Below are 12,887 nucleotides of genomic sequence, written 5' to 3' on the forward strand. Positions count from 1 at the left end.
AAGGAAGGTGACTGCAAGTGGCACCCCGGTGCTCACTGTGCATATGCCGGCTCAAACCAGTTCCTGGGGCACACCAGCCCCTGAGCTGGGGAGAGACCGGACAAAGGAGAGGGGTGTAACCACCCCCCTCCTGGTCCCACCCATAGGGCAGGACCTAGTCGCGTGCCAGCCCCGTTTCTTAGGATAAAGGTAGGAGCAGGCCCCCTTCCCAAATTAGATCATTCTGAATCTTGAACTACTTTCCACGAAAGGAACTCTTGACTTTTCTGAAGACTCTCCCTTGTGGCTAAGGAGTAGCCACCCTGCACCAGCAGGCACCATCGAAGCTCTTGCGGTTTGCTGCACGTCCATCCTCCGGATCAAGACTGCCCAGCTCGACGAGACCCGGATTCCCTGCCATCTCTGACCTCTACCTACATCATCCAGCCCAGCTGAGATTCGTGGGTGTGACGAGACCCGTGGGACCGGCCATCTTCAAGACCTGCACGACGCTTCACCAGCACGACCCCCGAGAGACCCTCGAGTAAGTGCATTGGGGTTTGAGAAGCCCTAACCCTAAGCAGCTTCAGCACCGTAGTCCAGCCTCCCAGCATCCACGAGATCTGCGTGGGGCCCTTCTGCTTCTTTGCTGCTTGCCACGTTGTCCGGTCACTTGCCCGTTGGCTAGTGACCCTCTTGACGACGTACCACGACGTTTTCACCGCTGGTCTAGGTCCCCTAGACTGGCCCTTGCTTCCTGTCCAACAAGAAGTGCCCTGGACCCTCCTGGTCCACTCCAGACGCCATCTTGACTCCACCGCGTGGGCTTGCCTTTGCCAAGGTTTGTTGCTCAAATCCTGAGTCCAGCATCGCCGACAGCCGACAGCCTCGTGGGACAGCTCGCACCTCCAGCCTGGACGCCGACAACGCCTCCTGGCCCGTGTGACTGCAGAGTCCAGCGTCGCCCACTCACCTGGTCGAGGTGACTTCATCCGGTGCCATGCTGGTGCCCACATAATCACTGGCTAGTGATTAAGAACTGAGTCCCCCTCTTGGATCACACCGAACTTCTTCACTGGTCGCCCGCCAGCAACTTCTTCTTTCAGGCTCCATAGACTTCAACGAGGATTCCCGACGTCTTTTGAACCCTATGCAGCCGCGGCCCCTGGGCTAGGTAACTTGAGTATCTCGGTACTCCAGCACAGGTTCACTATCCAAGTGTCCAGATCCTTTGTCGTTTTTAGTCTACCTAGTCGGATTCGTCCGGAAACAGTAACTTTAGAAACGCTAGCATCCATAGACTTCTTCCCGCATCCCGCGTGAGAGTGCACACTCTGCACCTGATCTCCCTAGGGCTCCTGCTCCTAACCTTAGGGTTCAGTAGTGTAGTCCTAGCGATCCTGAAGCCTCTGGATCTTGTTACTTACCTGCTAGTATTTCGCATTCCACTTTTTGTGTATATGGTTTTTCGTGCCCCTCGGGCATTTGTGTAAATTGTGCAACTGGAAGTATTTTCGTAAGAGTTTTGTATTGTGCTTAGCTCCCTGACTCATAAAGAGTTCAGGGTAGTCTTGTTATAAATAAATATCCTTTATTTTCATAACAACTTGTGTGGTGTCCTTTCACTTGGTGTTCAAGGGGTATATGTGATGGTAAAACAGCTGGCTTAACACGCCCTCTAGAGTTTAGCCTGAAGACTGCTCGTGTCCATGCTACTAGGATAGCTGGTCTATAAGGTTGACTTACAACCAATCATCAATAAGGGTTGTTTGGTATGATACACAGTGATCACTAGAATAGTGAGCACTATATATCAGGCCAACTTCTCACACATAAGGAGCCCAGTTCCCCGGTTGACAGCATGGCCAGGGCGCACAGACCCGAACGCTAGGTCTCAGCAGCCTCCATGTTGCTGAGCCTTGCCACGCCTCTCCGGTAGCTTCTGCTGACGGTGGTCTGTAGAGGCAGATGGCTGGTTCTCATGATGGTTGCAATGCTCAAGGCAAGCGAATTGAAATGACCATGTGATCAGTGGTTTACAAAAGGGCAAGTAGTTCTGGAGAGTTCTAACCTGAGTAGTTTGTTTCAGAGCTTTGCTCTGTTGACTTCGGTCGGGGATGCTCACAAATGTTACTCTAGAGGAGGACGAGTCGCATCGAGTCTAGTGCAGGGCGGGTGATGCAGAGGGCTTCGATGTAGAATCTTCTTGTAGCTGGGAGCCAATGTAGAGCCTGGCTGATGTGTGTTTTAGCAGTTGCAGTTACCTAGTAAAGGAAAGAGACAGACTCCATGTGCTCAGCTGCATTTACAACCTACCTCCACATGCCTTGATGCCTTGCAAACTTCCCACCAGCAAGGCTAGCTACCACATGCACTGCAGCTGTTAATGCGAGTCTCCACAAGCATCTCAGCAGGTAACACCCGCTGTAGCGTACCTGGGGCCAGTTGTGCCAGCAGCAGGTACTGTTGTAAATGTGAGGCAGATATTTATGAATCTTTTCCAACTACTTTTTTGTTATTTACAAATTGCCGAGATGAGGGGTCTCTGTAGGCTACCAGGTGTATTTTGAGCTCAAATGCAATAGATTGTCAGATCTAAACTGTGAACCACATATGTGCGAGCGTTTATGTGGGTTGTGCAGACACCAGTATTTCCATACCGTCGGCCGATAGGGGCTCGAATCTTTGCCTCTCGGTGGATGGAAGCAAACATACCACCCCCCATCAGCCGACGGTGGTGTGTTAATATATACACCTCGATTTGGATCTGTGCTTTTTCCATCCACAAAGGAGGGTACACTGTATGCACGTGTGGAGCTGGTGGCCTTTACATCTACATTTTACAAATAATTGATACAGTGCAGTCCCATGAAAACCCCCCTCGAAATAACCGTGTACTAGAATACAGGGTTGCCCTCTCTTAAGTAAGGATTTGATTGACTGCAGCGGTGTCTAGCGTTGGTCCTGATAGCTGGATTCATATCAGCTTCTCTGGATGTCCCCACAAGCTACATGTGCATTCAGTGGACCTAGCTGGAAGTAGATTATGTAGCTAGTGGCTATCTTGAATTGATTCCGCATTCCTGGGCCTTTTGTACACTCCTGGTTTACTGATGTTCAGTGGAAGACTGTATTGCATTTCCAGTGCTCTATTAAAGGACCGCCAATTACTTGGATTCGTTGTGAATCATAACTTGTCTTTCTGTAATAATGCTTTTCTTCGTTTTCCCCTTTTTTAGTAGTTCAGAGTCTGAAATGGAAGAGGAGGATGAAGAAGAAGAGGACGACGAGGAGGATCAAGCACAGGCCCCTTCATCTGATCTGGGCGGTGTTCCCTGGAAGGAAGCTGTAAGAATCCACGCCCTTCTTAAGGGACAGGAAGAGGGGAACAGTGAGGCTGAAAAAGCCCCAGAGGCGGGAGTGTTGGTGGAAGAAAATGGAGAAGAGGAAGAGGATGGGGAGGCGGAGGATGAGGAAGATGATGAATCCAGTGAAGGTTTGTGAGATTACGTGTTACATTTGTTTACAGGTTTACAAGAGAAGTCCCTTGGTGTAAACTGTCATTTATCAAAAAATACTAAATGTGCAACTGTTTATCTACATCTAAATACCGTATCCGTGCCAGAAACACTGGGATTCAGTAAAAGTTGCACACACGATCCTTTTTCTTCAAGCATTTTTAACATAAAAGCAAATGTCAAAACAGTGGTAAAACTAATATTGATGCTCCTGAGATAAAATCCACTGTTTATCAGTGAATAATGCAGCTGGCAGATACGCTAATGCGAGAATATCTTTATAAATAAATTGCCTTTTGGTTATTTCCGAATAGGTTCAAAAGGGAAAACACATTGAGTGCAGTTATCGTTGGTGGGTGCTGACATAAATTCTTAATGGCGATCCCCATATAAGGTATCGTTCAAGACCAGCCAGAATAATTTAGTTTTCAAGTATTTACCGAAACACTTGTAGTTGTGCTCTTTGCTCAGGTTTGGACTGTGTAGGTTCCACCACAGTATAGGAACTTCCAGAGTGCCGTCTCCTTGTTTGATCAGGTTAAATGCTCTTTAGGTGAGCAGAAGTGGGAGTGGTGTCCCTCGTACTGTCAAAAACATAAAGCCCACTCCATAGTGGAAAACTATGTTAAAATGGGCCTTATTTGTCTAGTTGGTTTTGGCGTAGATGCGGATGGCTTTACGTCCAGTGAAACCTTAATGCATTACAAGTTATTTTGACTTGCACATCTGCTTTACGTACCACAGCATTCTGCCAATTTCTTTTAAGAAGAGTTTTTGGCCATCACGTTGTCATCTGGTTCTCTCATTTCACCATCGCACCCTTTATCCACTGTGATTTCAGTCTAAGCAGGAGATTAATCTAAGCCTGGTTTTAGAATCATTTTCAAAATGATTTTCCTCTGTTCTGCATGCACTTGTCAAAAATACATTTGGATCCCACTGTATTAGCCATCGAGGGTGTGTATTTTTATTTTAGTTTTTCTCTGGGGTATATTATTTACTTTGCATTTTCAAAAACATTTGATTGTCTTAGTGCAATTGTTGTGTGGTTTTTTTCTTTTCTTCTCACTCAATTCTTACCTATTCTTTGCCATTTCTACATATTTTGGCATTATTTTGCCATAGAAGTGTTAGTTCCTTGTTTGTCTGTGTTAAACTTGCCCTCAGTGCTGTCTTTTGTATCTGGCCTCCAACAACAGAGAGGGCCTTGTAATGGGGGATCTGGGGGTGGTTTTGTGTACCTCGACTAACACTGCAGGACTTAAGCATTATAAATGGGTAGTTATTCACATGGAGGCCTCCCATGTTTGGAAAAGAGCAGTCCTCTGGGAGTGGATGCCTCTGTCCTTGCCTTGTTGTATATGTCGGACCACCCCAGCATGGATCCGCAAAGGTAGAGCAAAGTAGAAGGGTCTTTTCTGTGTGTTGGTCTCAAGTAGTAATTCTGGTTTCGTACAGCTAGGATTACACTATTGTTTCTGATTTCTGCTTCTGTCTTCCTCTATCTGGACATGTGTGCCTTCCCTGCCCTACTCTTTCTTTAGAGGGAGAGTATTGCCCCTGGGACAGGGAGCTCCAACAAGGCCTTTGGCTCCAGCATCTCTCTGATGAAGAGGACACGGGTAAATTTAAAGGTACTCCACTCTTCAACATGCAAAGAGTTGGCATTTTGCCAAAGGCATATACCAGGATTAAAAAGTGCTTGCATGACTGCAAACATACGTGCATCTGTTAATAACTACTTACCCAACTACTTAAACATGGTTACAAAAATTGCTAACTTTTTGCATTAAATGTCATTTTGTAATGCAGGAGTAAAATAATAGCTTGCAGTTTACATTAGTTCAAGGCACCCCTGCATGATCCTTTAATTGTACGCATTATTAGCCTGCCCATAAAAGTCTCACACTTCCCAAAACAAGAATACAAATAATAGTGTTCTCTAGTGAACTGTTACTATGCTGGTTTTGGTGTTTATGCTATAGATACACTTCATTGCCTTGTTTGCCTCTCCCCTCTCGGCATTACATTGCTCCAATTCGCCAGCTTCTCTGGCTTGATTAATAACACTCAGGTGAATAATGGTTTAATTGGAAAGAAATCACAGAGATTATATGTTTTCCTGTGCTCTTTTATGTTCAGCTCACTATATTCTCAAACATTGGAAAATGCTACATCCTCATACATGAACCAGACTCCTCTTGAAGCTGAAAGATTGCTGCATACCTATGATACTTCACACAAGCCTTTGCCATGCAGCAGTCCCTGCCCTCTGCACCATGCATCATCTGATTAGTGTTAATTGGGATTTGCTTTGTGGCTTTAGTTTGGCAATTGTAGGCCTCTGAACAAATTGGTCCTAGCATGTTTTCCAACTATGGTGCTCCAACCTTTTTTTTATTTAATGTGTTCTTCTCAGCCACAATTAGTCATAAACCTACTCCATTGCTTCCCTGAGTCAACCTGTAGGTTTGTATGTGATAGAGACTTCTAGCCACAGATTCCTTACCATAGACTATTCCCTAGGCGTCAGACAGGATCTGGAAAATCTTGAGCTGTACCCCTGCATGCCGGTAAGTGGCATTGAACGGCTCGGCGTGGCAGGTACTAGATGTGATGTGTAGTGCCTGTAAAGGTGCCACCCTTGCATGCTGACATCAGTTCTTTTATTTCTGCTACATAAGCGCAGGTTTGCAAGTGCAACCCTGGTACATTTTTGATCAACCTTTTTTGTTATTGTCGCCATTGTTTTTTTTGTTTGTTTTTTTTAGCAATTTTGCTCCCCTTGTGCTAGAGATGTCCCCTTAAAAGCCAGTTAGTTATAAAGCATGCGGAACCTGTCACAGTCAAATGGCTGTGACGGACATCCACCTGGTTTGCTTGGAGTCAGGCCACTACTCTCAGAACTGTCCCGAAAGCCGCATCATGAATCCTAAGGTAATTCGCGACCGGGAAATGGAGCTCCTTGCAGCCCGACATTGAAAGACTCCACACCGCTCCAGGTCCCTGTCGCATGGAAGGTCCTGGGCCTGCTCTCGGGCTGTTCCTGCCAGTTGTTGCTTCCCTTTAAGTCGTTCTCAGGTAAGTCGCAAAAGAAGTCCAAGAAGTTGGAGCACGCTTTGACTTCACCAAGCCCTTCTAAGTCATCGGACGAGGCATTAGAATGACGCCAGAAGTCAAGCCCCCCCCCTCCAGTGCTGCACCCGCGGAACGAGAGTCACATGTATGTGCAATGACCTAATCTGTTGCCGAGATCGAATGCAAGCTGTTCAGATTGAAAAGCAAGGCATTTCTGAGAAAAGTACAAGGACGCTTGCTGGAAGCGGTACTCAGTAGAGGTCATGCACCAGCTGCCAATGTGGTTTTATATGGAGCACATCTATCACTTTCTAAATGGCCTCTTGGTGCTAAAACGGGTTACCCCCACAGCTCTACAATTCTAGGAAAAATATAGTTACTCCAGTATTGGAACTTTCATAGATTCCCATTGCTTGTATCATTCCCCGTCGTCGGACTGGGAGCCTCGGTAATAATAAATATATATATATATATAAATATATACTTAGGTAAATACACCCTCATAGGTGTAAAAAGTAAAAAATTAGGCCTAGGCCTCATTATATTTTGTAGCCTATAGGTGTCCTTATGTAAAAAGACCCAAACTCACATTAGCAACCAATCAGATTAGCCTCACCCTGTGGAACCTACCTGAGAAAGCTCAGAGCCTCAGATTTTCTACCGCATCGTTGGTGACAGGGAGTCTCCTTAGAGCTCTGCTCTAACTTCTACTTTGAGGTACTATTTAAGCTTTTTTTGACAGGATTTCTTTGAATTGCTGATAAGGAAAAGAAGAGCCTTTTCAGGCCTTGTGCCACTTGTGGCAAAAAAACGACTTTATACTGAGGATACACACAAGGACTGTATATACTGTTTATACCCTGACCACAAGTCAGAGGGTTGTAAGATATGCAGAATGATGTCTGTTAAGACCCTTCGTGATCGTGAAGGAAGGTTACTTCTTTGGCTCAGAAAGTTGGAAAAGGAGGAAGTGGTATCTAGTGACGAGGAAGATACCAGATCATCATCTTCCAAGACATCTTTGAAGAGGGGTGTATCATCTGTGGAAGTTTCATCTGAACCCCCCTCAAAGGCTATGCGTGGGACCTCTGATAGGTCTGGCAAGCCTGGGCCTAGCGAATCTCCTCACGAGAGTGTAAAGGAGAGGGAAAGGCAGACACCTCAGGTGCAGAAGGCAAAACTGGATGAGGGCTCGGCTGGGCCTTCACATCAGGAGAAAGTTTCTAAGTCCTTCAGAAAACCAACTGTAGAGGCTTCAACAGTGGTCAAAAAAGGCTCTAAAGCCTCTGTGGTGACTTTGTCTCCTCATACGTCGACGAGCCATCCAACGACGACGAGGATGACGACGACGACGTCGACTAGGACCTCGACGACGATGCCGTTGACGAAGACTGGGTCGACGACAGCGTCGACGACGATGACTACGTCGACGGTTACCACCTCGTCGACGAAGACAATTCCGTCGACGATGACTATCCCGTCGACGACGACGATCTCGTCGACGAGGGCGAGCCCGTCGACGATGGCAGTTCCGTCGACGATGACGAGCCCGTCGACGATGACGAGCCCGTCGACGATGACGAGCCCGTCGACGATGACGATCCCGTCGACGATGAAGTTTATCTCGTCGACAGTCCCGTCGACGACGGTTCAGGCTATGGAAGTGGATTCTTTTATGACGCCGTCGACGGCAGGTGATAGAGAGGGCGCCAGGAAGAGGAGAATTACTCCGGATATGACGTCACCTAGAAAGGTGTCATCATTACCCCCAGCCCTATTGTTGGACGAGGATGAGTACTCGGAGAATGAGATGTATGGGGATGCATATAGTCCATCTCAGTTGAATCTGAAATACCACGATTCTGACCAAGATGATGAGTACTATTATAGGCAGGAGCAGCGACAACAAAAACAGGTCGCATACCAGGAAACTCAGGCACAGCAGGGCACGGTTACAATGCCTATGAGTCTTTTGACAGACTTGAGAGCAATGCTGGAGGAGTATAGAAGCAGACACGGGTCGCGACCAGTGGAAGGTCAGGCGCAGGTTCAGCCACAGGTGATGGCAGTTCAATCTGTACCTCCTTCACAGGGGGAAGAAGAGAGGGAATATCCTCGGCAGACACAAGTCCAAGATGATACCTCGGATGAGGATGAACACAACCAGGATCAGAATCCTGATAACGAATGGAACCAGTATATAGCACAGGATCCGGCTTCTCCGGTGCCGGACCCGGTAGATTCACCTCCGGCGGATGTGGGAGGTTTCTTCAGCTTGATGGAAAGAGCCACGGCACGCTTTAAGCTAACCATGCCGGCAACATCTACGGATTGTTTTTTGTATGATTTTAAAGAGGCATACCGTAAGACAGTGCGTTCGATTCCCATTGTAGAGCACATATGGGAAGAAGGAAAGAAGGTGATGCAGTCTCCAGCGACGGTCATTCCAACTCTTCCACGCTTGGAGAAAAAGTATAAAGCTCCGGATGACAGCCCCGCCTGCTTGATTGGACAACCTAGACCAGACTCGGTCATATCGCAGGCGGCGCAGAAGAAATCACGGAATCCTTCGGCCACCCTCACAACTCCACCGGACAAGGTGGGTAGAAGGTTAGACAACGCTGGAAAGCGGTTTTCGTCGATGGCTAGCTTGCTGGTCAGGGCGGCCAATGCCTTGGCGATTCTAGCAAGATACGACCGCCAGATGTGGAGTGATGTGGCACACTATGTGGACCTTCTGGCGGATGACCCTAGAGCCGAAGCACAGAAACTTCTGGAAGAAGGGCAACGGTCTTCTTCGGAAATGATTGATTGCGCGATGGACATCGCCACCATTTCTTTCCGTGCTCTGGGCAGCGCGGCTGTTATTCGACGACAGGGGTGGCTGCGAGCGACTTACTTCCGACCAGAGGTCCAAAATAAGATTCTGGACTTGCCCTTTGATGGGGACATGTTATTGGGAAAACATGTCGATGACACCCTACAGGGAATAAAGAAGGACACAGAGACGGCAAGGGCTCTGGGGAACCTACAATATAGAAAGACATCATTCCGTGGAGCGAGAGGAAGAGGCTTCACTTCGCCAAGAGGTGGTTATCAGCAACAGCGATACTCGCAGCAGTCGCAGTCGTACAGACCGCAGTACGGCAATCAGTATTATCAGCGACAGTCACAGTCTCAATCGTTCTCTCGTCAGAACGCTCGTGGACGTCAAGGGCGTCAGGGCAAAGACGCTGGCAAGCATCAATAGCGGCCTCCTGACTCTGCCAACTGTTCCTCCGCTTCTGGGATCTCCAGTGGGCGGCAGGATATCTCAACATCTGAGCAGCTGGGAAGAAATAACATCGGATCAGTGGGTATTGAACATCATCCGACATGGGCATACGCTAGAATTCCAGGAATTTCCACCTGCAAGAGCTCCCCACGCCACTACTTCAGAACATCGAAACCTTCTGCAATTGGAAGTTCAACAAATGCTTCAGAAGGGGGCGATCCAACGTGTTCCCCTATCACAAAGAGGAGAAGGTTTCTATTCAAGATTTTTTCTGATCCGCAAAACGAAACTAAAGTGGCGTCCGATCCTGGACTTAAGGGAGCTCAATACCTATCTCGTAAAGTTCGTTTCGGATGATTTCACTCCAGGACATATTGCGCCTCTTGAATCCAGGCGACTTCATGGCTACACTAGACCTGGAAGATGCCTATTTTCATATCCCGATCCATCCGGCTCACAGACGTTTTCTTCGCTTCACAGTAGGCAAGAGTCACTTCCAGTTCATGGTGCTCCCATTTGGATTAAAATCCACACCTCGGATATTCACAAAGTTGCTGGCCCCGGTAGCAGCTTTTCTGAGAAGGCAGTCGTTGGAAGTATTCCCGTACTTAGACGACTGGCTGCTGAAGGCACCAAGCTTCCAAGAGGCAACAGAAGCAGTGAACACATGCTTGAGCCTCTTCATTCATCTGGGTTTGCAACTCAACAGAGAAAAATCGGTTCTTCAACCGGCAGGTACGGTGAAGTTCTTGGGAGCGATACTCGATACTCAGGTGTGCAAAGCCTTCCCATCGGAAGAGAGACAGATGAAACTCATGTCTTCAGCCGCTCGGTTGCAGAGAAAAACTTGGATGACAGTCAGGATGTACAAATCTCTTCTAGGGTCGATTTCATCCTGTATTCAATTGATTCCGCACTGCAGGCTGCGAATGCGCCCCTTGCAGGAGGAACTGGACCTTCAGTGGAGACAAGTGGAAGGGTCGTTCGACGACGGAGTAATGGTCACCCAGCAGATGAAACGGACGGTTTCATGGTGGATGAAGAAATCTCACCTCGCAGTGGGTCTCAGTTTCAGAGCGGCACCGGCTCCTCGAGTCATTACCACAGACGCCTCCCTTCAGGGTTGGGGAGCGGTCATGCAAGATCTCCAGGTCAGTGGCCACTGGACACCAGTAGAACGTCGCTTGCATATCAACGTTCTGGAGCTAAGGGCTATTCGGTTGGCAATGTTGGCGTTCCTTCCAAGGATTTCAAATTCTGCCATCCTGGTGCGTACGGACAACACCACCGCAATGCATTACGTCAACAAGCAGGGAGGCACAAGATCGCAACTGCTTTCTCAGGAAGCCCAGCTGCTGTGGGAGTGGGTGATCTCACAGAACATCGCGCTCGTGGTAGAACACCTTCCAGGAGTATGCAACACGAAGGCGGATACGCTAAGCCGCCTGAGGGCAGTCTCACACGAGTGGGAACTGGACAACACAGTGGTCAAGGACATCTTCTCCCGTTGGGGAACCCCAGCGATCGACCTGTTTGCAACACCAAGGAACAAGAAATGCCGGTGTTATGCGAGCACGGAACACCATCGAGGGACGCTGGGGAATGCCCTTTTGATGTCTTGGTCAGGCGCATTTGTTTACGCCTTTCCGCCATTTCCCCTGATTCCTCGAGTCCTCAAGAAGCTCAAGTTGGACAAGTGCAGGATGATACTAATAGCGCCTGCCTGGGCTCGCCAGTTCTGGTACACGGAGTTGCTTCTTCTATCGGAAAAGCGGCCCATTCATCTGCACCCCAACCAGACCCTTCTATCAATGTACAACAGCCAGGTTCTCCACCCGAACCCGAGCTCGCTTCAGTTGATAGCTTGGCTCCTGAACACAGAGAGTTTAAGGATTTAGACATTTCAGAAGAATGCAGGAACATTTTGGCACAGGCACGAGCTCCTAGCACTAATAAGACATATAGAGCGAAATGGAAGAGGTTCTATTTATGGTGCCAGAGAGAAGGAGTGCATCCATTCTCATCAGCTCCGCATCAACTCTTGCCATACATTCTATCTTTGGCACAGGCAGGTCTGGCTCATGCTTCCATCAAGGTCCACTTGGCAGCTATTTCCAGGTATAGAAGAACAAGATCGGGCCCTTCTCTACTATCAGCAAGGATAATAAAGCAATTCCTGAAAGGACTGTTTAGAGTTTTTCCACCAGTTCGGCCCCCACCTCCGGTTTGGCACTTGAATGTGGTCCTGGCTCAACTGATGAGATCGCCATTTGAGCCAATACATAGGGCGGACCTGAAGTTCCTATCATGGAAAGTCGCGCTTCTTCTGGCACTCACATCTGCAAGGAGAGTAGGAGAACTTCAGGCTTTAACTATCAAAGAACCTTTCTTGCAGTTCAAGAATGATACATTGATCCTACGAATGAACCCCAAGTTCATTCCGAAGGTACCGACAGACTTTCATCTTAATGAACCGGTGGTTCTGAATTCTTTTTTTCCTCGGCCTTCAACTCAGGCTGAGAGGACACTTCATTCTCTGGACGTTCAGAGATGTCTGAAATTTTATCTGCAACGCACAGCTGGATTTCGGAAGACGCCCCAGCTGTTTGTGGCTTTCGGAGCCCCAAGAAAAGGATTTCCTTTGTCAAAGCAGGGAATTTCCAGATGGATATCGAGTGCGATCCGTTTCTGCCACCAGGCGGCAGGCAAGCCATTGGAAGGACAGGTGAAGGCGCACTCCACAAGATCGATCTCATCGTCAACAGCGCTGTTTGCTGGAGTATCGATAAAGGATATTTGCAGAGCGGCCACCTGGAGCAGTACTCACTCATTCACGAGGCACTACTACCTGGAGGCGGCTGCAAAGGGGGATTCGGCTGTTGGACAAGCAGTCCTGAGAAATCTCTTCCAGTAAGAGGTGAGCTTTCCTCTCTTCCCTCCTCCTGTTTTTTCAAACATTTCGTTTATTATGCTATGGTTACTGATTTATAGTTGTTATGATGTATAATATCATTGGTTTATAATGGTTCTATAACTAT

General features: G+C 47.9%; 1 protein-coding gene across 27 annotated transcripts in view; it reads left to right on the forward strand.

Annotated features, from left to right (window-relative positions):
* The window catches only part of MICAL3 (microtubule associated monooxygenase, calponin and LIM domain containing 3), a 2,019,125-nt gene that overhangs the window by 1,390,544 nt on the left and 615,694 nt on the right, over positions 1-12,887 (forward strand). For 22 of the 27 annotated variants that reach the window (XR_013606836.1, XM_078673602.1, XM_078673604.1 and 19 more), the window contains 2 exons: positions 3,219-3,475; positions 5,042-5,131. Coding sequence is in view for 26 of the 27 variants with exons in the window: in XM_078673602.1 (XP_078529728.1) it covers positions 3,219-3,475; positions 5,042-5,131 (347 nt within the window). In the remaining variant the exon portion in view is untranslated. The remainder of the gene's footprint in view (positions 1-3,218; positions 3,476-5,041; positions 5,132-12,887) is intronic. The other 5 variants (XM_078673614.1, XM_078673619.1, XM_078673620.1 and 2 more) reach the window with 1 other exon arrangement.

This window comes from Lissotriton helveticus, chromosome 1_1 (genome assembly GCF_964261635.1).
Source record: "Lissotriton helveticus chromosome 1_1, aLisHel1.1, whole genome shotgun sequence".
Taxonomy (NCBI): Eukaryota; Metazoa; Chordata; class Amphibia; order Caudata; family Salamandridae; genus Lissotriton; species Lissotriton helveticus.